Raw genomic sequence first — 25904 nt, 5'->3', positions numbered from 1 at the left:
CATCACTGTGGTACAGCGGCTACAGCAGTAACCACGCACCCACACGCTGTGTAGCGAGTGCAGGTACTCATCACTGTGGTACAGCGGCTACAGCAGTAACCACGCACCCACACGCTGTGTAGCGAGTGCAGGCACTCATCACTGTGGTACAGCGGCTACAGCAGTAACCACGCACCCACACGCTGTGTAGAGAGTGCAGGCACTCATCACTGTGGGACAGCGGCTACAGCAGTAACCACGCACCCACACGCTGTGTAGCGAGTGCAGGTACTCATCACTGTGGTACAGCGGCTACAGCAGTAACCACGCACCAACACGCTGTGTAGCGAGTGCAGGTACTCATCACTGTGGTACAGCGGCTACAGCAGTAACCACGCACCCACACGCTGTGTAGCGAGTGCAGGTACTCATCACTGTGGTACAGCGGCTACAGCAGTAACCACGCACCCACACGCTGTGTAGCGAGTGCAGGTACTCATCACTGTGGTACAGCGGCTACAGCAGTAACCACGCACCCACACGCTGTGTAGCGAGTGCAGGTACTCATCACTGTGGTACAGCGGCTACAGCAGTAACCACGCACCCACACGCTGTGTAGCGAGTGCAGGTACTCATCACTGTGGTACAGCGGCTACAGCAGTAACCACGCACCAACACGCTGTGTAGCGAGTGCAGGTACTCATCACTGTGGTACAGCGGCTACAGCAGTAACCACGCACCAACACGCTGTGTAGCGAGTGCAGGTACTCATCACTGTGGTACAGCGGCTACAGCAGTAACCACGCACCCACACGCTGTGTAGCGAGTGCAGGTACTCATCACTGTGGTACAGCGGCTACAGCAGTAACCACGCACCCACACGCTGTGTAGCGAGTGCAGGTACTCATCACTGTGGTACAGCGGCTACAGCAGTAACCACGCACCCACACGCTGTGTAGCGAGTGCAGGTACTCATCACTGTGGTACAGCGGCTACAGCAGTAACCACGCACCAACACGCTGTGTAGCGAGTGCAGGTACTCATCACTGTGGTACAGCGGCTACAGCAGTAACCACGCACCCACACGCTGTGTAGCGAGTGCAGGTACTCATCACTGTGGTACAGCGGCTACAGCAGTAACCACGCACCCACACGCTGTGTAGCGAGTGCAGGTACTCATCACTGTGGTACAGCGGCTACAGCAGTAACCACGCACCCACACGCTGTGTAGCGAGTGCAGGTACTCATCACTGTGGTACAGCGGCTACAGCAGTAACCACGCACCCACACGCTGTGTAGCGAGTGCAGGTACTCATCACTGTGGTACAGCGGCTACAGCAGTAACCACGCACCCACACGCTGTGTAGCGAGTGCAGGTACTCATCACTGTGGTACAGTGGCTACAGCAGTAACCACGCACCCACACGCTGTGTAGCGAGTGCAGGTACTCATCACTGTGGTACGGCTACAGCAGTAACCTGTGGTACGCACCCACACGCTGTGTAGCGAGTGCAGGTACTCATCACTGTGGTACAGCGGCTACAGCAGTAACCACGCACCAACACGCTGTGTAGCGAGTGCAGGTACTCATCACTGTGGTACAGCGGCTACAGCAGTAACCACGCACCCACACGCTGTGTAGCGAGTGCAGGTACTCATCACTGTGGTACAGCGGCTACAGCAGTAACCACGCACCAACACGCTGTGTAGCGAGTGCAGGTACTCATCACTGTGGTACAGCGGCTACAGCAGTAACCACGCACCCACACGCTGTGTAGCGAGTGCAGGTACTCATCACTGTGGTACAGCGGCTACAGCAGTAACCACGCACCCACACGCTGTGTAGCGAGTGCAGGTACTCATCACTGTGGTACAGCGGCTACAGCAGTAACCACGCACCAACACGCTGTGTAGCGAGTGCAGGTACTCATCACTGTGGTACAGCGGCTACAGCAGTAACCACGCACCCACACGCTGTGTAGCGAGTGCAGGTACTCATCACTGTGGTACAGCGGCTACAGCAGTAACCACGCACCAACACGCTGTGTAGCGAGTGCAGGTACTCATCACTGTGGTACAGCGGCTACAGCAGTAACCACGCACCAACACGCTGTGTAGCGAGTGCAGGTACTCATCACTGTGGTACAGCGGCTACAGCAGTAACCACGCACCAACACGCTGTGTAGCGAGTGCAGGTACTCATCACTGTGGTACAGCGGCTACAGCAGTAACCACGCACCCACACGCTGTGTAGCGAGTGCAGGTACTCATCACTGTGGTACAGCGGCTACAGCAGTAACCACGCACCAACACGCTGTGTAGCGAGTGCAGGTACTCATCACTGTGGTACAGCGGCTACAGCAGTAACCACGCACCAACACGCTGTGTAGCGAGTGCAGGTACTCATCACTGTGGTACAGCTACAGGCTACAGCAGTAACCACAGCACAGCAGTACACGCTGTGTAGCGAGTGCAGGTACTCATCACTGTGGTACAGCGGCTACAGCAGTAACCACGCACCAACACGCTGTGTAGCGAGTGCAGGTACTCATCACTGTGGTACAGCGGCTACAGCAGTAACCACGCACCCACACGCTGTGTAGCGAGTGCAGGTACTCATCACTGTGGTACAGCGGCTACAGCAGTAACCACGCACCAACACGCTGTGTAGCGAGTGCAGGTACTCATCACTGTGGTACAGCGGCTACAGCAGTAACCACGCACCAACACGCTGTGTAGCGAGTGCAGGTACTCATCACTGTGGTACAGCGGCTACAGCAGTAACCACGCACCAACACGCTGTGTAGCGAGTGCAGGTACTCATAACTGTGGTACAGGGGCTACAGCAGTAACCACGCACCAACACGCTGTGTAGCGAGTGCAGGTACTCATCACTGTGGTACAGCGGCTACAGCAGTAACCACGCACCCACACGCTGTGTAGCGAGTGCAGGCACTCATCACAGTGGTACAGCGGCTACAGCAGTAACCACGCACCCACCCGCTGTGTAGCGAGTGCAGGTACTCATCACTGTGGTACAGGGGCTACAGCAGTAACCACGCACCCACACGTTGTGTAGCGAGTGCAGGTACTCATCACTGTGGTACAGCGGCTACAGCAGTAACCACGCACCCACACGCTGTGTAGCGAGTGCAGGTACTCATCACTGTGGTACAGCGGCTACAGCAGTAACCACGCACCCACACGCTGTGAAGCGAGTGCAGGTACTCATCACTGTGGTACAGCGGCTACAGCAGTAACCACGCACCAACACGCTGTGTAGCGAGTGCAGGTACTCACCACTGTGGTACAGCGGCTACAGCAGTAACCACGCACCCACACGCTGTGTAGCGAGTGCAGGTACTCATCACTGTGATACAGCGGCTACAGCAGTAACCACGCACCCACACGCTGTGTAGCGAGTGCAGGCACTCATCACTGTGGTACAGCGGCTACAGCAGTAACCACGCACCAACACGCTGTGTAGCGAGTGCAGGTACTCATCACTGTGGTACAGCGGCTACAGCAGTAACCACGCACCCACACGCTGTGTAGCGAGTGCAGGCACTCATCACTGTGGTACAGCGGCTACAGCAGTAACCAAGCACCCACACGCTGTGTAGCGAGTGCAGGCACTCATCACTGTGGTACAGCGGCTACAGCAATAACCACGCACCCACACGCTGTGTAGCGAGTGCAGGTACTCCAGTTAAGCACAGATCGTTCAGCACATAATGAATACTGGTAACTCTCTCCCTGTCTCTTGTCTCATGAGATCGGTAACCGCTGAAGTCTTTATTACGTTACATGACAACGGTAAACGCTGAAATCTTTATTACGTTACATGACTACGTTATACACACAAGAAGCATACTCATTGTACACCGTCTTGCGGAAGTCACAGGTACATAGAGGTACTTCACCTCTGGAGCCTTTGCCTTTTCCTCGATTCGTGCTCTGAATAACCTCAGAACTGACCTCCTCTAAATACCCTTAGTTCTGTCCTGCTCTAAATACCCCAGATCTAACCTGCTCTAGGTAAACCTAGATATGACTTGCTCTAAATAACATTAGATCTACATCTGACCTGCTCTAAATACCTTAGATCTGACAGTATCTCCTTGTTTGTCCAAGAACCATACATGCATATTTTCAGAAATTACCACACAGAGAGGTGTGTATCTCTCAGTGTGTATACACTGGCAGGTGTGTTAATTAATGACCCTCGTGTACTTCATAGGTTTCTAAAATCCCAGGGTAGCACATACACTGCAGGGTAGCACATACACTGCAGGGTAGCACATACACTGCAGGGTAGCACATACACTGCAGGGTAGCACATACACTGCAGGGTAGCACATACACTGCAGGGTAGCACATACACTGCAGGGTAGCACATACACTGCAGGGTAGCACATACACTGCAGGGTAGCACATACACTGCAGGGTAGCACATACACTGCAGGGTAGCACATACACTGCAGGGTAGCACATACACTGCAGGGTAGCACATACACTGCAGGGTAGCACATACACTGCAGAGTAGCACATACACTGCAGGGTAGCACATACACTGCAGGGTAGCACATACACTGCAGGGTAGCACATACACTGCAGGGTACCACATACACTGCATACACTGCAGGGTAGCACATACACTGCAGGGTAGTACATACACTGCAGGGTAGCACATACACTGCAGGGTAGCACATACACTGCAGGGTAGCACATACACTGCAGGGTAGCACATACACTGCAGGGTAGCACATACACTGCAGGGTAGCACATACACTGCAGGGTAGCACATACACTGCAGGGTAGCACATACACTGCAGGGTAGCACATACACTGCAGGGTAGCACATACACTGCAGGGTAGCACATACACTGCAGGGTAGCACATACACTGCAGGGTAGCACATACACTGCAGGGTAGCACATACACTGCAGGGTAGCACATACACTGCAAGGTAGCACATACACTGCAGGGTAGCACATACACTGCAGGGTAGCACATACACTGCAGGGTAGCACATACACTGCAAGGTAGCACATACACTGCACATACACTGCAAGGTAGCACATACACTGCAGGGTAGCACATACACTGCAGGGTAGCACATACACTGCAGGGTAGCACATACACTGCAGGGTAGCACATACACTGCAGGGTAGCACATACACTGCAGGGTAGCATATACACTGCAGGGTAGCACATACACTGCAGGGTAGCACATACACTGCAGGGTAGCACATACACTGCAGGGTAGCACATACACTGCAGGGTAGCACATACACTGCAGGGTAGCACATACACTGCAGGGTAGCACATACACTGCAGGGTAGCACATACACTGCAGGGTAGCACATACACTGCAGGGTAGCACATACACTGCAGGGTAGCACATACACTGCAGGGTAGCACATACACTGCAGGGTAGCACATACACTGCAGGGTAGCACATACACTGCAGGGTAGCACATACACTGCAGGGTAGCACATACACTGCAGGGTAGTACATTCACTGCAGGGTAGTACATTCACTGCAGGGTAGTGCATACACTGCAGGGTAGTACATACACTGCAGGGTAGCACATACACTGCAGAGTATCACATACACTGCAGGGTAGCACATACACTGCAGGGTAGCACATACACTGCAAGGTAGCACATACACTGCAGGGTAGCACATACACTGCAGGGTATCACATACACTGCAGGGTAGCACATACACTGCAGGGTAGTACATACACTGCAGGGTATCACATACACTGCAGGGTAGTACATACACTGCAGGGTAGCACATACACTGCAGGGTAGTACATACACTGCAGGGTAGCACATACACTGCAGGGTAGTACATTCACTGCAGGGTAGTGCATACACTGCAGGGTAGCACATACACTGCAGGGTAGTACATACACTGAAGAGTAGCACATACACTGCAGGGTAGCACGTACACTGCAGGAAGCACATAGACTGCAGGGTAGTACATACACTGCAGGGTAGCACATACACTGCAGGGTAGCACATACGCTGCAGGGTAGCACATACACTGCAGGGTAGCACATACACTGCAGGGTAGCACATACACTGCAGGGTAGCACATACACTGCAGGGTAGTACATACACTGCAGAGTAGCACATGCACTGCAGGGTAGCACATACACTGCAGGAAGCACATACACTGCAGGGTAGTACATACACTGCAGGGTAGTACATACACTGCAGGGTAGTACATACACTGCAGGAAGCACATATACTACAGGGTAGTACATACACTGCAGGGTAGTACATACACTGCAGGGTAGTACATACACTGCAGGGTAGTACATACACTGCAGAGTAGCACATACACTGCAGGGTAGTACATAAACTGCAGGGTAGTACATACACTGCAGAGTAGCACATACACTGCAGGAAGCACATATACTACAGGGTAGCACATACACTGCAGGGTAGCACATACGCTGCAGCGTAGCACATACACTGCAGGGTAGCACATACACTGCAGGGTAGTACATACACTGCAGGGTAGCACAAACACTGCAGGGTAGCACATACACTGCAGGGGAGTACATTCACTGCAGAGTAGCACATACACTGCAGGGTAGCACATACACTGCAGGGGAGTACATACACTGCAGAGTAGCACATGCACTGCAGGGTAGCACATACACTGTAGGGTTGCACATACACTGCAGGGTAGCACATACACTGCAGGGTAGTACATACACTGCAGGGTAGCACATACACTGCAGGGTAGCACATACACTGCAGGGTAGCACATACACTGCAGGGTAGCACATACACTGCAGGGTAGCACATACACTGCAGGGTAGCACATACACTGCAGGGTAGTACATTCACTGCAGGGTAGTGCATACACTGCAGGGTAGCACATACACTGCAGGGTAGCACATACACTGCAGGGTAGAACTCTCAGGAAGGTCAGGACTCTCAGGAAGGTTAGGATTCTCAGGAAGGCTAGAACTCTCAGGAAGGTTAGGACTCTCAGGAAGGTTAGGACTCTCAGGAAGGCTAGAACTCTCAGGAAGGTTACGACTATCAGGAAGGTTAGAACTCTCAGGAAAGTTAGAACTCTCAGGAAGGTTAGGACTCTCAGGAAGGCTGGAACTCTCAGGAAGGTTAGGACTCTCAGGAAGGTTAGGACTCTCAGGAAGGCTAGAACTCTCAGGAAGGGTAGGACTCTCAGGAAGGTTAGGACTCTCAGGAAGGCTAGAACTCTCAAGAAGGTTAGGACTCTCAGGAAGGCTAGAACTCTCAGGAAGGGTAGGACTCTCAGGAAGGTTAGGACTCTCAGGAAGGCTAGAACTCTCAAGAAGGTTAGGACTCTCAGGAAGGCTAGAACTCTCAGGAAGGGTAGGACTCTCAGGAAGGCTAGAACTCTCAGGAAGGCTGGAACTCTCAGGAAGGGTAGGACTCTCAGGAAGGCTAGAACTCTCAGGAAGGCTGGAACTCTCAGGAAGGTTAGGACTCTCAGGAAGGCTAGAACTCTCAGGAAGGGTAGGACTCTCAGGAAGGTTAGGACTCTCAGGAAGGCTAGAACTCTCAAGAAGGTTAGGACTCTCAGGAAGGTTAGAACTCTCAGGAAGGTTAGAACTCTCAGGAAGGTTAGGACTCTCAGGAAGGCTAGAACTCTCAGGAAGGTTAGGACTCTCAGGAAGGTTAGAACTCTCAGGAAGGTTAGAACTCTCAGGAAGGTTAGGACTCTCAGGAAGGCTGGAACTCTCAGGAAGGTTAGGACTCTTAGGAAGGCTAGAACTCAGGAAGGTTAGGATTCTCAGGAAGGTTAGGACTCTCAGGAAGGTTAGGACTCTCAGGAAGGTTAGGACTCTCAGGAAGGTTAGGACTCTCAGGAAGGTTAGGACTCTCAGGAAGGTTAGAACTCTCAGGAAGGTTAGAACTCTCAGGAAGGTTAGGACTCTCAGGAAGCCTAGAACTCTCAGGAAGGTTAGGACTCTCAGGAAGGTTAGGACTCTCAGGAAGGTTAGGATTCTCAGGAAGGTTAGGAATCTCAGGAAGGTTAGAACTCTCAGGAAGATTAGGACTCTCAGGAAGGTTAAAATTCTCACTAAGGTTAGAACTCTCAGGAAGGTTAGAACTCTCAGGAAGGTTAGAACTCTCAGGAAGGTTAGAACTCTAAGGAAGGTTAGAACTCTAAGGAAGGTTAGAACTCTCAGGAAGGTTAGAACTCTCAGGAAGGTTAGAACTCACAGGAAGGTTAGAACTCACAGGAAGGTTAGAACTCTCAGGAAGGTTAGAACTCTCAGGAAGGTTAGAACTCTCAGGAAGGTTAGAACTCACAGGAAGGTTAGAACTCACAGGAAGGTTAGAACTCTCAGGAAGGTTAGAACTCTCAGGAAGGTTAGAACTCTCAGGAAGGTTAGAACTCACAGGAAGGTTAGGACTCTCAGGAAGGTTAGAACTCTCAGGAAGGTTAGGACTCTCAGGAAGGTTAGAACTCACAGGAAGGTTAGAACTCTCAGGAAGGTTAGAACTCTCAGGAAGGTTAGGACTCTCAGGAAGGTTAGAACTCTCAGGAAGGTTAGAACTCTCAGGAAGGTTAGGACTCTCAGGAAGGTTAGAACTCTCAGGAAGGTTAGGACTCTCAGGAAGGTTAGGACTCTCAGGAAGGTTAGGACTCTCAGGAAGTTTGGAATTCTCAGGAAGGTTAGGACTATCAGGAAGGTTAGGACTCTCAGGAAGGTTAGGACTCTCAGGAAGGTTAGGACTCTCAGGAAGGTTAGGACTCTCAGGAAGGTTAGGACTCTCAGGAAGGTTAGGACTCTCAGGAAGCCTAGAACTCTCAGGAAGGTTAGGACTCTCAGGAAGGTTAGAACTCTCAGGAAGGTCAGGACTCTCTGGAAGGTTAGAACTCTCAGGAAGGTTAGGACTCTCAGGAAGGTTAGAACTCACAGGAAGGTTAGGACTCTCAGGAAGGTTAGAACTCACAGGAAGGTTAGGACTCTCAGGAAGGTTAGAACTCTCAGGAAGGTTAGAACTCTCAGGAAGGTTAGAACTCTCAGGAAGGTTAGAACTCTCAGGAAGGTTAGAACTCACAGGAAGGTTAGGACTCTCAGGAAGGTTAGAACTCTCAGGAAGGTTAGAACTCTCAGGAAGGTTAGAACTCTCAGGAAGGTTAGGACTCTCAGGAAGGTTAGGACTATCATGAAGGTTAGAACTCTCAGGAAGGTTAGAACTCTCAGGAAGGTTAGAACTCTCAGGAAGGTTAGAACTCACAGGAAGGTTAGGACTCTCAGGAAGGTTAGAACTCTCAGGAAGGTTAGGACTCTCAGGAAGGTTAGAACTCACAGGAAGGTTAGAACTCTCAGGAAGGTTAGAACTCTCAGGAAGGTTAGGACTCTCAGGAAGGTTAGGACTCTCAGGAAGGTTAGGACTCTGAGGAAGTTTGGAACTCTCAGGAAGGTTAGAACTCTCAGGAAGGTTAGGACTCTCAGGAAGGTTAGGACTCTCAGGAAGGTTAGGACTCTCAGGAAGGTTAGGACTCTCAGGAAGTTTGGAACTCTCAGGAAGGTTAGAACTCTCAGGAAGGTTAGGACTCTCAGGAAGGTTAGAACTCTCAGGAAGGTTAGGACTCTCAGGAAGGTTAGGACTCTGAGGAAGTTTGGAACTCTCAGGAAGGTTAGAACTCTCAGGAAGGTTAGGACTCTCAGGAAGGTTAGGACTCTCAGGAAGGTTAGGACTCTCAGGAAGATTAGGACTCTCAGGAAGGTTAGGACTCTCAGGATGGTTAGGACTCACAGGAAGCTTAGGACTCTCAGGAAGGTTAGGACTCTCAGGAAGGTTAGGGCTCTCAGGAAGGTTAGGACTCTCAGGAAGGTTAGGAATCTCAGGAAGGTTAGGACTCTCAGGAAGGTTAGGACTCTCAGGAAGGTTAGAACTCTCAGGAAGGTTAGGACTCTCAGGAAGGTTAGGACTCTGAGGAAGTTTGGAACTCTCAGGAAGGTTAGGACTATCAGGAAGGTTATAACTCTCAGGAAGGTTAGGACTCTCAGGAAGGTTAGAACTCTCAGGAAGGTTAGAACTCTCAGGAAGGTTAGAACTCACAGGAAGGTTAGGACTCTCAGGAAGGTTAGAACTCTCAGGAAGGTTAGGACTCTCAGGAAGGTTAGGACTCTCAGGAAGGTTAGGACTCTCAGGAAGATTAGGACTCTCAGGAAGGTTAGAACTCTCAGGAAAGTTAGGAGTATCAGGAAGGTTAGAACTCTTAGGAAGGTTAGAACTCTCAGGAAGGTTAGAACTCTCAGGAAGGTTAGAACTCTCAGGAAGGTCAGGACTCTCAGGAAGGTTAGGATTCTCAGGAAGGCTAGAACTCTCAGGAAGGTTAGGACTCTCAGGAAGGTTAGGACTCTCAGGAAGGCTAGAACTCTCAGGAAGGTTACGACTATCAGGAAGGTTAGGACTCTCAGGAAGGCTAGAACTCTCAGGAAGGTTAGGACTCTCAGGAAGGTTAGGACTCTCAGGAAGGCTAGAACTCTCAAGAAGGTTAGGACTCTCAGGAAGGTTAGAGCTCTCAGGAAGGTTAGAACTCTCAGGAAGGTTAGAACTCACAGGAAGGTTAGAACTCACAGGAAGGTTAGAACTCTCAGGAAGGTTAGAACTCTCAGGAAGGTTAGAACTCTCAGGAAGGTTAGAACTCACAGGAAGGTTAGAACTCACAGGAAGGTTAGAACTCTCAGGAAGGTTAGAACTCTCAGGAAGGTTAGAACTCTCAGGAAGGTTAGAACTCACAGGAAGGTTAGGACTCTCAGGAAGGTTAGAACTCTCAGGAAGGTTAGGACTCTCAGGAAGGTTAGAACTCACAGGAAGGTTAGAACTCTCAGGAAGGTTAGAACTCTCAGGAAGGTTAGGACTCTCAGGAAGGTTAGAACTCTCAGGAAGGTTAGAACTCTCAGGAAGGTTAGGACTCTCAGGAAGGTTAGAACTCTCAGGAAGGTTAGGACTCTCAGGAAGGTTAGGACTCTCAGGAAGGTTAGGACTCTCAGGAAGTTTGGAATTCTCAGGAAGGTTAGGACTATCAGGAAGGTTAGAACTCTCAGGAAGGTTAGGACTCTCAGGAAGGTTAGGACTCTCAGGAAGGTTAGGACTCTCAGGAAGGTTAGGACTCTCAGGAAGGTTAGGACTCTCAGGAAGGTTAGGACTCTCAGGAAGCCTAGAACTCTCAGGAAGGTTAGGACTCTCAGGAAGGTTAGAACTCTCAGGAAGGTCAGGACTCTCTGGAAGGTTAGAACTCTCAGGAAGGTTAGGACTCTCAGGAAGGTTAGAACTCACAGGAAGGTTAGGACTCTCAGGAAGGTTAGAACTCACAGGAAGGTTAGGACTCTCAGGAAGGTTAGAACTCTCAGGAAGGTTAGAACTCTCAGGAAGGTTAGAACTCTCAGGAAGGTTAGAACTCTCAGGAAGGTTAGAACTCACAGGAAGGTTAGGACTCTCAGGAAGGTTAGAACTCTCAGGAAGGTTAGAACTCTCAGGAAGGTTAGAACTCTCAGGAAGGTTAGGACTCTCAGGAAGGTTAGGACTATCATGAAGGTTAGAACTCTCAGGAAGGTTAGAACTCTCAGGAAGGTTAGAACTCTCAGGAAGGTTAGAACTCACAGGAAGGTTAGGACTCTCAGGAAGGTTAGAACTCTCAGGAAGGTTAGGACTCTCAGGAAGGTTAGAACTCACAGGAAGGTTAGAACTCTCATGAAGGTTAGAACTCTCAGGAAGGTTAGGACTCTCAGGAAGGTTAGGACTCTCAGGAAGGTTAGGACTCTGAGGAAGTTTGGAACTCTCAGGAAGGTTAGAACTCTCAGGAAGGTTAGGACTCTCAGGAAGGTTAGGACTCTCAGGAAGGTTAGGACTCTCAGGAAGGTTAGGACTCTCAGGAAGTTTGGAACTCTCAGGAAGGTTAGAACTCTCAGGAAGGTTAGGACTCTCAGGAAGGTTAGAACTCTCAGGAAGGTTAGGACTCTCAGGAAGGTTAGGACTCTGAGGAAGTTTGGAACTCTCAGGAAGGTTAGAACTCTCAGGAAGGTTAGGACTCTCAGGAAGGTTAGGACTCTCAGGAAGGTTAGGACTCTCAGGAAGATTAGGACTCTCAGGAAGGTTAGGACTCTCAGGATGGTTAGGACTCACGGGAAGCTTAGGACTCTCAGGAAGGTTAGGACTCTCAGGAAGGTTAGGGCTCTCAGGAAGGTTAGGACTCTCAGGAAGGTTAGGAATCTCAGGAAGGTTAGGACTCTCAGGAAGATTAGGACTCTCAGGAAGGTTAGAACTCTCAGGAAGGTTAGGACTCTCAGGAAGGTTAGGACTCTGAGGAAGTTTGGAACTCTCAGGAAGGTTAGGACTCTCAGGAAGGTTAGGACTCTCAGGAAGGTTAGGACTCTCAGGAAGATTAGGACTCTCAGGAAGGTTAGAACTCTCAGGAAGGTTAGGACTCTCAGGAAGATTAGGACTCTCAGGAAGGTTAGAACTCTCAGGAAGGTTAGGACTCTCAGGAAGGTTAGGACTCTCAGGAAGGTTAGGACTCTCAGGAAGATTAGGACTCTCAGGAAGGTTAGAACTCTCAGGAAAGTTAGGAGTATCAGGAAGGTTAGAACTCTTAGGAAGGTTAGAACTCTCAGGAAGGTTAGAACTCTCAGGAAGGTTAGAACTCTCAGGAAGGTCAGGACTCTCAGGAAGGTTAGGATTCTCAGGAAGGCTAGAACTCTCAGGAAGGTTAGGACTCTCAATAAGGTTAGGACTCTCAGGAAGGCTAGAACTCTCAGGAAGGTTACGACTATCAGGAAGGTTAGGACTCTCAGGAAGGCTAGAACTCTCAGGAAGGTTAGGACTCTCAGGAAGGTTAGGACTCTCAGGAAGGCTAGAACTCTCAAGAAGGTTAGGACTCTCAGGAAGGTTAGAGCTCTCAGGAAGGTTAGAACTCTCAGGAAGGTTAGGACTCTCAGGAAGGCTAGAACTCTCAGGAAGGTTAGGATTCTCAGGAAGGTTAGAACTCTCAGGAAGGTTAGGACTCTCAGGAAGGTTAGGACTCTCAGGAAGGCTAGAACTCTCAGGAAGGTTAGGACTCTCAGGAAGGTTAGAACTCTCAGGAAGGTTAGAACTCTCAGGAAGGTTAGGACTCTCAGGAAGGCTAGAACTCTCAGGAAGGTTAGGACTCTCAGGAAGGTTAGGACTCTCAGGAAGGTTAGGACTCTCAGGAAGGTTAGGACTCTCAGGAAGGTTAGGACTCTCAGGAAGGTTAGGACTCTCAAGAAGGCTAGAACTCTCAGGAAAATTAGGACTCTCAGGAAGGTTAGGACTTTCAGGAAGGCTAGAACTCTCAGGAAGGTTAGGATTCTCAGGAAGGTTAGGACTCTCAGGAAGGCTAGAACTCTCAGGAAGGTTAGGACTCTCAGGAAGGTTAGAACTCTCAGGAAGGTTAGAACTCTCAGGAAGGTTAGGACTCTCAGGAAGGCTGGAACTCTCAGGAAGGTTAGGACTCTCAGGAAGGCTAGAACTCAGGAAGGTTAGGACTCTCAGGAAGGTTAGGACTCTCAGGAAGGTTAGGACTCTCAGGAAGGTTAGGACTCTCAGGAAGGTTAGGACTCTCAGGAAGGTTAGAACTCTGAGGAAGGTTAGAACTCTCAGGAAGGTTAAGACTCTCAGGAAGGCTAGAACTCTCAGGAAGGTTAGGACTCTCAGGAAGGTTAGGACTCTCAGGAAGGTTAGGACTCTCAGGAAGGTTAAGACTCTCAGGAAGGTTAGGACTCTCAGGAAGGTTAGGACTCTCAGGAAGGTTAGGACTCTCAGGAAGGTTAGGACTGACAGGAAGCTTAGGACTCTCAGGAAGGTTAGGACTCTCAGGAAGGTTAGGGCTCTCAGGAAGGTTAGGACTCTCAGGAAGGTTAGGACTCTCAGGAAGGTTAGGACTCTCAGGAAGGTTAGAACTCTCAGGAAGGTTAGAACTCTCAGGAAGGTTAGGACTCTCAGGAAGGTTAGGACTCTCAGGAAGGTTAGGACTCTCAGGAAGGTTAGGACTCTCAGGAAGGTTAGAACTCTGAGGAAGGTTAGAACTCTCAGGAAGGTTAAGACTCTCAGGAAGGCTAGAACTCTCAGGAAGGTTAGGACTCTCAGGAAGGTTAGGACTCTCAGGAAGGTTAGGACTCTCAGGAAGGTTAGGACTCTCAGGAAGGTTAGGACTCTCAGGAAGGTTAGGACTCTCAAGAAGGCTAGAACTCTCAGGAAAATTAGGACTCTCAGGAAGGTTAGGACTTTCAGGAAGGCTAGAACTCTCAGGAAGGTTAGGATTCTCAGGAAGGTTAGGACTCTCAGGAAGGCTAGAACTCTCAGGAAGGTTAGGACTCTCAGGAAGGTTAGAACTCTCAGGAAGGTTAGAACTCTCAGGAAGGTTAGGACTCTCAGGAAGGCTGGAACTCTCAGGAAGGTTAGGACTCTCAGGAAGGCTAGAACTCAGGAAGGTTAGGACTCTCAGGAAGGTTAGGACTCTCAGGAAGGTTAGGACTCTCAGGAAGGTTAGGACTCTCAGGAAGGTTAGGACTCTCAGGAAGGTTAGAACTCTGAGGAAGGTTAGAACTCTCAGGAAGGTTAAGACTCTTAGGAAGGCTAGAACTCTCAGGAAGGTTAGGACTCTCAGGAAGGTTAGGACTCTCAGGAAGGTTAGGACTCTCAGGAAGGTTAAGACTCTCAGGAAGGTTAGGACTCTCAGGAAGGTTAGGACTCTCAGGAAGGTTAGGACTCTCAGGAAGGTTAGGACTGACAGGAAGCTTAGGACTCTCAGGAAGGTTAGGACTCTCAGGAAGGTTAGGGCTCTCAGGAAGGTTAGGACTCTCAGGAAGGTTAGGACTCTCAGGAAGGTTAGGACTCTCAGGAAGGTTAGAACTCTCAGGAAGGTTAGAACTCTCAGGAAGGTTAGGACTCTCAGGAAGGTTAGGACTCTCAGGAAGGTTAGGACTCTCAGGAAGGCTAGGACTCTCAGGAAGGTTAGGACTCTCAGGAAGGTTAGGACTCACAGGAAGCTTAGGACTCTCAGGAAGGTTAGGACTCTCAGGAAGGTTAGGACTCTCAGGAAGGTTAGGACTCACAGGAAGCTTAGGACTCTCAGGAAGGTTAGGACTCTCAGGAAGGTTAGGACTCTCAGGAAGGTTAGGGCTCTCAGGAAGGTTAGGACTCTCAGGAAGGTTAGGGCTCTCAGGAAGGTTAGGACTCTCAGGAAGGTTAGAACTCTCAGGAAGGTTAGGACTCTCAGGAAGGTTAGGACTCTCAGGAAGGTTAGGACTCTCAGGAAGGTTAGGACTCTCAGGAAGGTTAGGACTCTCAGGAAGGCTAGGACTCTCAGGAAGGTTAGAACTCTCAGGAAGGTTAGGACTCTCAGGAAGGTTAGGACTCTCAGGAAGGTTAGGACTCTCAGGAAGGCTAGGGCTCTCAGGAAGGTTAGAACTCTCAGGAAGGTTAGAACCCTCAGGAAGGTTAGGACTCTCAGGAAGGTTAGGACTCTCAGGAAGGTTAGGACTCTCAGGAAGGTTAGGACTCTCAGGAAGGTTAGGACTCTCAGGAAGGTTAGAACTCTCAGGAAGGTTAGGACTCTCAGGAAGGTTAGGACTCACCTCAGCTTGGGATGCTTGACAAACATAAAAATCAGTGCACCATTGCCCACCACCCCAGTGACGAAGATCAGGGCGAAGACTATAGGCACCAGGTACGTCTCCGGCCTCTGGGAGTACGGTGTGTACTCCGTCAGGTTCCTGCCCACCTCCTCCGTCGCCGCCTCCGTCGCGTTGACGTACCACGCGTCTTCGTCGTCCTCGAATTCGTCGTGCGTCATAGGATGGGTCAGGTTGGTCACCCACGTTACGAGTCGCGTCTCGTCGTAGTCTTCCATTCTTCCGAGCGGTTTAGGACGGTGGGTCGAGTCTGCACCAGCTCTCGCACTTACCCACACGGTTTTAGCGCTTCATGGCAGACAACTGAGATACAACGACCGTGAAGATACTGTGTCTTTTGTTGAAGTCTTACAAGATCAACCTCTGGATGCCACAGTCTTGCAAGATCAACCTCTGGATGCTGGAGTCTTGCAAGATCAACCTCTGGATGCTGGAGTCTTGCAAGATCAACCTCTGGATGCTGGAGTCTTGCAAGATCAACCTCTGGATGTTGCACAGTCTTGCAAGAACAATTTCTGGCTTGGCCCCTACATCACAAGACACAGCGGGAGACCCTGAAGGCGTCAACACAAGGAGAACACCGTCAGAGCTCACCACTGAAGCCCTGGGACTCACACCACGAGCTCAGAGCTCTAGTTAGCTCTAACCAGGAGCTCAGTCAGTGTCAAAAACGATTCACACTCAGAGTTCAGGTACACTGGTTTCTGACCTTCCCGTGTTGACAGTTAACTGGTTTCTGACCCTCTCTTGCTGACAGTTAATTGGTTTCTAACCATTCCGCGTTGACAATTAACTGGTTCTGATCTTCCCGTGTTGACAGTTAAGTGGTTTCTGATCTTCCTGTGCTGACAGTTAACTGGTTTCTGACCTTCCCATACTGACAGTCCACTGGTTTCTCACCTTCCCGTGCTGACAGTTAACTGGCTTCTGACCTTCCTGTGCTGAGAGTTAACTAATTTTTAACCTCCCCATGCTGACTGTTAACTGGTTTCTAACCTTCCCCTGCTGACACTTAGCTGGTTTCTGACCTCTTGCTGACAGTTAACTGATTTCTGACCTGCTGACAGTTAACTGTTTTCTGACCTTCCCGTGCTGACAGTTAACTGATTTCTGACCTGCTGACAGTTAACTGCTTTCTGACCTTTCCGTGCTGACAGTAAACTGTTTTCTGACGTTTCTGTGCTGACAGTTAACTGATTTCTGACCTTGTGCTCGCAGTTAACTGCTTTCTGCTCCAGAACAGACAGTTCCCCCTCAACGTACAGTCTTGACAGTCAGCTGGCGACGGCTTTTGCAATCTTGCAGATGGTCTAACTTCTGGCCTAATTTAAGTGGGCAACTTAGGCAAGATTGCGGTCCACTGGATATATTGAGCGAGACATTATAAGCGGATAAGCTTAGAAAACAAAACTCATTAAGCGTACTGTATGAAAACACTTACGCCCGGTAGAAAGAGCACTTAGGAGGCGATTTCTTAAGTGGACACTTCAAAATGCACTTAAGTGTGGCAAAAGTGTAGCGAAGTCACACAAGCGAACTTCGAAGTGACGCTGTGGTGACCTTTCTTCTTCGGAAGATCGTGGTAAAACTCTCCTGTGTTCTTTTTCTCTCCCTCTCTTTTCTTTTGTCTCTTTTTTTGGGGGGTGGGGGGTCACAAGTCACAAGTGTCAGTGGAGATGGTAAGTGTGTCTCACTCTCGAGTGAGTGTGAACAAAGTGTTGATTATACACGGTTAAGACGGCACTGTCTTCTGTAGCCTAGACGCCGACACTATTTTCTGATTAGTTTTGAAGCACAATTGATGAGTAACACCAGTACTTGTGAGTAACGCCAGTACTTGTGAGTAACGCCAGCACTTGTGAGTAACGCCAGTACTTGTGAGTAACGCCAGTACTTGTGAGTAACGCCAGTAACCATGGGTAACGGTCACTGTTACGACATTTTGAATATTTCTGTCATTAATAGATTATAAAGTATCCTGAAGACTCGGAGTAACTTTAGTGCCTCTCGTGTGTGTTTGTGTGTGTGTGTGTGTGTACTCACCTAATTGTACTCACCTAATTGTGGTTGCAGGGGTCGAGACTCAGCTCCTGTCCCCGCCTCTTCACTGATCGCTACTGGATCCTCTCTCTCTTTGCTTCCTGAGCTTTGTCATACCTCTTCTTAAAACTATGTATGGTTTCTGCCTCCACTACTTCACTTGCTAGGCTATTCTACTTGCTGACAACTCTATGACTGAAGAAATACTTCCTAACGTCCCTGTGACTCGTCTGAGTCTTCAGCTTCCAGTTGTGACCCCTTGTCCCTGTGTCCCCTCTCTGGAACATCCTTTCTCTGTCCACCTTGTCTATTCCCCGCAGTATCTTGTATGTCGTTATCATGTCTCCCCTGACCCTTCTGTCCTCCAGTGTCGTCAGTCCGATTTCCCTTAACCTTTCCTCGTACGACATTCCCTTGAGCTCTGGGACTAGCCTTGTTGCAAACCTTTGTACTTTCTCTAACTTCTTGACGTGCTTGACCAGGTGTGGGTTCCAGACTGGTGCTGCATACTCCAGTATGGGCCAAACATACACAGTGTACAGTGTCTTGAACGATTCCTTATTAAGGTATCGGAACGCTATTCTCAGGTTTGCCAGGCGCCCGTATGCTGCAGCGGTTATTTGGTTGATGTGTGCCTCCGGTGATGTGCTCGGTGTTATGGTCACCCCAAGGTCTTTCTCCCTGAGTGAGGTCTGTAGTCTTTGTCCACCTAGCCTATACTCTGTCTGCGGTCTTCTTTGCCCCTCCCCAATCTTCAAGACTTTGCATTTGGCTGGATTGAATTCGAGAAGCCAGTTGCTGGACCACATGTCCAGCCTGTCCAGGTCTCTTTGCAGTCCTGCCTCATCCTCGTCCGATTTAATTCTTCTCATCAACTTCACGTCATCTGCGAACAGGGACACTTCAGAGTCTATTCCTTCCATCATGTCGTTCACATATATCCTAGAACTGACCCCTGTGGGACCCCGTTCGTAACAGGCGCCCACTGTGATACCTCTTCACGTACCATGACTCGTTGCTGCCTCCCTGTCAGGTATTCCCTTATCCATTGCAGTGCCCTCCCTTTTACGTGCGCCTGATCCTCCAGCTTCTACACTAATCTCTTGTGGGGAACTGTGTCAAAGGCCCTCCTGCAGTCTAGGAAAACGCAATTTACCCACCCCTCTCTCTCGTGTCTTACTTCTGTTACCTTGTCATAAAACTCCAGGAGGTTTGTGATACAAGATTTGCCTTCCATGAACCCATGCTGATTTTCATTTATAATCTTGTTCCTTTCCAGGTGTTCGACCACTCTCCTCCTGATAATCTTCTCCATGACTTTGCACACAATACATGTCAGAGACACAGGTCTGTAGTTTAGTGCCTCGTTTCTGTTTCCTTTCTTAAATATGGGGACTACATTAGCTGTCTTCCATTTCTCAGGTAGTTGCCCAGTTTCAAGGGATGTGTTGAAGATTGTGGTTAGAGGCACGCACAGCATCTCTGCTCTTTCTCTAAGGACCCATGGGGAGATGTTGTCAGGTCCCATCGCCTTTGAGGTGTCAAGGTCACTTAAGAGCTTCTTCACCTCCTCCTCAGTTGTTCGTATGTCATCCAACACTTGTTGGTATATTCCCTCTTGATGTTCCCTTCTGTGCTGTCTTCCCACAGCCCTTCCTGTCTCTACTGTAAAACTTCCTTAAATCTCCTGTTGAGCTCCTCACATACCTCCTGATCATTTCTTGTGAGTTCTCCACCTTCTGTCCTTAATCTGATCACCTGGTCTTTGACTGTTGTCTTCCTCTTGATGTGGCTATACAACAGTTTCAGGTCAGTCTTGATTCTCGATGCTATGTCATTCTCATACTGTCGCTGGGCCTCCCTCCTTACCTGTGCGTACTCATTCCTGGCTCTGCGACTGATCTCCCTATTTTCGTGTGTTCTCTGCCTTCTGTACTTTTTCCATTCTCTATTGCACTTTGTTTTTGCCTCCTTACACCGTCGGGTAAACCAGGGGCTCGTTCTGGTCTTCCCGTTGTTACTGTTGCCCTTGGGAATAAACCTTTTCACTGCCTCCTTGCATTTTGTTGTTACATATTCCATCATTTCATTTACTGGCTTTCCTGCCAGTTCTCTGTCCCACTGGACCTCCCGCAGGAAGTTCTTCAACCCTATGTAGTCCCCTCTTTTATAGTCAGGCTTTTCCCATTCAACTCCTGTTATTCTCTCCACTTGCAGCTCTAGTATGTATTCAAAGCACAGAACCACGTGGTCGCTAGCTCCTAGGGGACTCTCATACTTGATGTCCTCAATATCTGAGCTGCCCAGGGTGAACACAAGGTCCAATCTTGCTGGTTCATCCTCCCCTCTCACTCTGGTAGTGTCCTTAACATGTTGGTGCATGAGGTTTTCCAGCACCACGTCCAACATCCTGGCTCTCCATGTTTCGGGACCCCCATGTGGCTCCAGGTTTTCCCAGTCAATCTCCCTGTGGTTGAAATCCCCCATAACCAGCAACTTTGCTCTGCTGGAGTGAGCTCTTCTTGCCACCTCAGCAAGTGTGTCCACCATTGCTCTGTTGCTCTCTTCATATTCCTCTCTTGGCCTCCTGCAGTTCTGTGGTGGATTATAGATCACTGCAATGACCACTTTGTGTTCCCCAGACTGAAGTGTACCTGCTATGTAGTCAACCCCACCTCCCCCCCTGCCCCTTCTATCTTTCCTCATGATCTGGTATCCTGGTGGGAAGATTGCATCTGTTATTGTCTCCATGAGTTTTGTTTCTGTAACTGCTATGATGTCTGGGGACTTCTCATTGATTCTTTCTTGCCATTCCTCATGTTTATTAGTTAATCCATCTGCATTTGTGTACCAAACCTTCAACTTCTGTTCTAATACTGTAACTGTGGTGCAGGGTGTGTGTGTGTGTGTGTGTGTGTGTGTGTGTGTGTGTGTGTGTGTGTGTGTGTGTGTGTGTGTGTGTGTGTGTGTGTGTGTGTGTGTGTGTGTGTGTACTCACCTATTTGTACTCACCTATTTGTGGTTGCAGGGGTCGAGTCACAGCTCCTGGCCCCGCCTCTTCGCTGATTGCTACTAGGTCCTCTCTCTCCCTGCCCCATGAGCTCTATCATACCTCGCCTTAAAACTATGTATGGTTCCTGCCTCCACCACATCACTTTCTAGGCTATTCCATGGCCTGACTACTCTATGACTGAAGAAATACTTCCTAACATCCCTTTGATTCATCTGAGTCTTCAACTTCCAATTGTGACCTCTTGTGTCTGTGTCCCATCTCTGGAACATCCCGTCTTTGTCCACCTCGTCTATTCCGCGCAGTATTTTATATGTCGTTATCATGTCTCCCCTGACCCTCCTGGCCTCCAGTGTCGTCAGGCCGATTTCCCTCAACCTTTCTTCATAGGACAATCCCCGTAGCTCTGGGACTAGTCTTGTTGCAAACCTTTGCACTTTCTCTAATTTCTTGACGTGCTTGACTAGGTGTGGATTCCAAACTGGTGCTGCATACTCCAGTATGGGCCTGACGTAGATGGTGTACAGAGTCTTAAACGAATCCTTACTGAGGTATCGGAACGCTATCCGTAGGTTTGCCAGGCGCCCGTATGCTGCAGCAGTTATCTGATTGATGTGCGCCTCAGGAGATATGCTCGGTGTTATACTCACCCCCAGATCTTGTTCCTTGAGTGAGGTTTGCAGTCTTGCTAGGGTGTTCGGGAGAGGGGTGGGATTAAATTATGGGGAATCAAATTCAAAATGGGAATTGACACAGTTACTTTTTGCTGATGATACTGTGCTGGAGTTTACCTGTAGTTTACCTGGAGAGAGTTCCGGGGGTCAACGCCCCCGCGGCCCGGTCTGTGACCAGGCCTCCTGGTGGATCAGAGCCTGATCAACCAGGCTGTTGCTGCTGGCTGCACGCAAACCAACGTACGAGCCACAGCCCGGCTGGTCAGGAACCGACTTTAGGTGCTTGTCCAGTTTACCTGGAGTTTACCTGGAGAGAGTTCCGGGGGTCAACGCCCCCGCGGCCCGGTCTGTGACCAGGCGTCCTGGTGGATCAGAGCCTGATCAACCAGGCTGTTACTGCTGGCTGCACGCAAACCAACGTACGAGCCACAGCCCGGCTGATCAGGAACTGACTTTAGGTGCTTGTCCAGTGCCAGCTTGAAGACTGCCAGGGGTCTGTTGGTAATCCCCCTTATGTGTGCTGGGAGGCAGTTGAACAGTCTCGGGCCCCTGACACTTATTGTATGGTCTCTTAACGTGCTAGTGACACCCCTGCTTTTCATTGGGGGGATGGTGCATCGTCTGCTTTCGTAGTGAGTGATTTTCGTGTGCAAGTTCGGTACTAGTCCCTCTAGGATTTTCCAGGTGTATATAATCATGTATCTCTCCCTCCTGCGTTCCAGGGAATACAGGTTTAGGAACCTCAAGCGCTCCCAGTAATTGAGGTGTTTTATCTCCGTTATGCGCGCCGTGAAAGTTCTCTGTACATTTTCTAGGTCGGCAATTTCACCTGCCTTGAAAGGTGCTGTTAGTGTGCAGCAATATTCCAGCCTAGATAGAACAAGTGACCTGAAGAGTGTCATCATGGGCTTGGCATCCCTAGTTTTGAAGGTTCTCATTATCCATCCTGTCATTTTTCTAGCAGATGCGATTGATACAATGTTATGGTCCTTGAAGGTGAGATCCTCCGACATGATCACTCCCAGGTCTTTGACGTTGGTGTTTCGCTCTATTTTGTGGCCAGAATTTGTTTTGTACTCTGATGAAGATTTAATTTCCTCATGTTTACCATATCTGAGTAATTGAAATTTCTCATCGTTGAACTTCATATTGTTTTCTGCAGCCCACTGAAAGATTTGGTTGATGTCCGCCTGGAGCCTTGCAGTGTCTGCAATGTAAGACACTGTCATGCAGATTCGGGTGTCATCTGCAAAGGAAGACACGGTGCTGTGGCTGACATCCATGTCTAAGTCGGATATGAGGATGAGGAACAAGATGGGAGCGAGTACTGTGCCTTGTGGAACAGAGCTTTTCACCGTAGCTGCCTCGGACTTTACTCTGTTGACGACTACTCTCTGTGTTCTGTTAGTGAGGAAATTATAGATCCATCGACCGACTTTTCCTGTTATTCCTTTAGCACGCATTTTGTGCGCTATTACGCCATGGTCACACTTGTCGAAGGCTTTCGCAAAGTCTGTATATATCACATCTGCATTCTTTTTATCTTCTAGTGCATTTAGGACCTTGTCGTAGTGATCCAATAGTTGAGACAGACAGGAGCGACCTGTTCTAAACCCATGTTGCCCTGGGTTGTGTAACTGATGGGTTTCTAGATGGGTGGTGATCTTGCTTCTTAGGACCCTTTCAAAGATTTTTATGATATGGGATGTTAGTGCTATTGGTCTGTAGTTCTTTGCTGTTGCTTTACTGCCCCCTTTGTGGAGTGGGGCTATGTCTGTTGTTTTTAGTAACTGTGGGACGACCCCCGTGTCCATGCTCCCTCTCCATAGAATGGTAAAAGCTCGTGATAGGGGCTTCTTGCAGTTCTTGATGAACACGGAGTTCCATGAGTCTGGGCCTGGGGCAGAGTGCATGGGCATGTCATTTATCGCCTGTTCGAAGTCATTTGGCGTCAGGATAACGTCAGATAGGCTTGTGTTTACCGAATTCTGAGGCTCTCTCTTAAAAAATTCATTTTGATCTTCGACTCTCAGTCTGGTTGGCGGCTTGCTAAAAACTAAGTCATATTGGGACTTGAGTAGCTCACTCATTTCCTTGCTGTCACCTGTGTAGGACCCATCTTGTTTAAGTAGGAGCCCAATACTGGATGTTGTTCTTGACTTTGATTTGGCATAAGAAAAGAAATACTTCGGGTTTCTTTCGATTTCATTTATGGCTTTTAGTTCTTCCCGCGATTCCTGACTCCTATAAGATTCCTTTAGCTTAAGTTCGATGTTTGCTATTTCTCTGACCAGTGTCTCCCTACGCATTTCAGATATATTGGCCTCTTTTAGCCGCTCTGTTATTCTTTTCCGTCGCCTGTAAAGGAAGAGCCTGTCTCTTTCTACTTTACATCTACTCCTCCTTTTTCTTAAAGGAATAAGCCTTGTGCATCCATCGAGTGCCACCGAGTTTATCTGTTCTAGGCATAAGTTGGGGTCTGTGTTGCTTAGTCTATCTTCCCAGCTTATATCGTTTAAGACTTGGTTTACTTGGTCCCACTTTATATTCTTGTTATTGAAGTTGAATTTGGTGAAGGCTTCCTCGTGACTAATCTCATTTTGTCGGTCTGGGGCTCTGCGCATACATGTCTGAACCTCGATTATGTTGTGACCTGAGTATATTGTTTTTTATATGGAGACATTTCGTATCAGATCATTATTGTTAGTGAAGATGAGGTCTAGTGTATTCTCCAGTCTAGTAGGCTCTATTATTTGCTGGTTTAGGTTGAATTTTGTGCAGAGATTTAAAAGCTCGTATGTGAGTTCTCGTCAGAGCTGCCTCCTGGTGTTATCACTGCAACAGCATTATTTGCTATATTCCTCCATTTTAGGTGCCTCAAGTTGAAGTCCTCCAGGAGCAAGATGTTGGGGGCAGGAGCTAGAAGATTTTCCAGACAGTGGTCAATTTTTAACAGGTGTTCCTGGAATTACTGGGACGTTGCATCCGGAGGCTTGTAGACTACCACAATGATTAGGTTTTGGTTCTCGATCTTTACTGCTAAAACTTCCGCTACATCATTTGAGGTACTAAGCAGTTCTGTGCAAATAAGTGACTCTGCGATATACAGGCCAACTCCCCCTTTTGCCTGTTCACTCTGTCGCATCTGTATAGGTTGTAACCTTTGATCCATATTTCGTTGTCCATGTGATCCTCTATGTGGGTCTCAGTGAAAGCCGCAAACATTGCATTTGCCTCTGCAAGCAGTCCATGGATGAAAGGTATTTTGTTGTTCGTTGCTGGCTTTAGACCCTGTATATCTGCAAAGAAGAATGTCATCGGACTGGTGGTATTGGTGGTATTGGGGGGGACTTTTTTTCCGGCTCTAGTATCTGTATCTGTTGGTTTGGAGTGGAGGCCATCGACTGAGGCGTACGATTTCTGCCATTTCCTGCCAGTTTGTTTTTCCTTCCTGGCACTAAAAAACCTCTCCCTCTTGAGTGACTGTGGCTACTCAGGTTTTCCCATAGCCTGATTGTTTTGTATCTTTTTGTCCCCTTTAGATGGTGTGCCTGGCAATTTAAGTTATAGCACAGTCTTTCCTGTACGGAAGAGGGACACATTTCAGGGTGAAAAAGCTTACAGGAAGGAAGTTTGCACTTTCCTGTTGTCATATGGGCATGGCATTTTCGAGGGTGGTCATAGTTGCCCGTCCCATCTGTTTTTTCCAGATTTCCCATGTCTGCAGATACCAAGTGCATAGTATGTGCACAGGCTTGGTTTCCGTTTGCCTTGGGTTTCTGTGACTGTATTCCCTGTTGGTGCATGTTTACCTGTCTCATTCCTATCCTCACTAGTACTAACAAAGGGGACCTCACCAGTTGTTTCTGGTAATATATCCTCACTATTGCTAGTGGAGTCCCCTTGTTTGCTATCTCCTGTGGTATTACTAGTTTGTAACATTGGTTTTATCTTGTCCTTGACTACACTTGTTTCCCCACTACAGCTCCTGTCTCCTTCGAGGCCATTTATATGCATTCCCTCATGCGCACATTTACTGTCTACCTGGACAGCACCTCCAGCCTCAACGTTACTGTCTACCAGGACAGCACTTCCATCCCCACATTTACTGTCTACCAGGACAGCACCTCCAGCTTCACCATTACTGTCTACCAGGACAGCACCTCCAGCTTCACCATTACTGTCTACCAGGACAGCACCTCCAGCTTCACCATTACTGTCTACCAGGACAGCACCTCCAGCTTCACCATTACTGTCTACCAGGACAGCACCTCCAGCTTCACCATTACTGTCTACCAGGACAGCACTTCCAGCTTCACCATTACTGTCTACCAGGGCAGCACCTCCAGCCTTACAGTTCCTGGCTACATGGCCAGCACCAAGGGCGATACCATCCAGCCCAGACTTTTTATTCTCCCATCTGTTATAGAATGCTTCCAGGTTGTCTATGAAGGCAGCTTTGATGTTATCCTCTTTTAATACCAATGTAATTTTAGTTCACAGATTGATCTC

General features: G+C 49.0%; 3 protein-coding genes across 3 annotated transcripts in view; 2 read left to right on the top strand and 1 right to left on the bottom strand.

The window, feature by feature from the left end:
- Positions 1–17678, bottom strand: part of LOC128686834 (neuropeptide CCHamide-1 receptor) — a 67983-nt gene extending 50305 nt beyond the window's left edge. Inside the window, exon 1 of the mRNA XM_053773962.2 lies at positions 15612–17678. Coding sequence (XP_053629937.1) covers positions 15612–15886 — 275 coding nt within the window. The 5' untranslated portion in view covers positions 15887–17678. The remainder of the gene's footprint in view (positions 1–15611) is intronic.
- Positions 1–25904, top strand: part of LOC128687012 (mucosa-associated lymphoid tissue lymphoma translocation protein 1) — a 574887-nt gene that overhangs the window by 218057 nt on the left and 330926 nt on the right. The window lies entirely within an intron of this gene.
- LOC128686807 (uncharacterized) overlaps positions 16036–25904 on the top strand; it is a 19010-nt gene continuing 9141 nt past the window's right edge. Inside the window, exon 1 of the mRNA XM_070082712.1 lies at positions 16036–16303. Within this exon, the coding sequence (XP_069938813.1) occupies positions 16036–16303 (268 nt within the window). The remainder of the gene's footprint in view (positions 16304–25904) is intronic.

This window comes from Cherax quadricarinatus, chromosome 7 (genome assembly GCF_038502225.1).
Source record: "Cherax quadricarinatus isolate ZL_2023a chromosome 7, ASM3850222v1, whole genome shotgun sequence".
Lineage (NCBI taxonomy): Eukaryota > Metazoa > Arthropoda > Malacostraca > Decapoda > Parastacidae > Cherax > Cherax quadricarinatus.
This window is presented reverse-complemented; position numbering and strand designations above follow the sequence as displayed.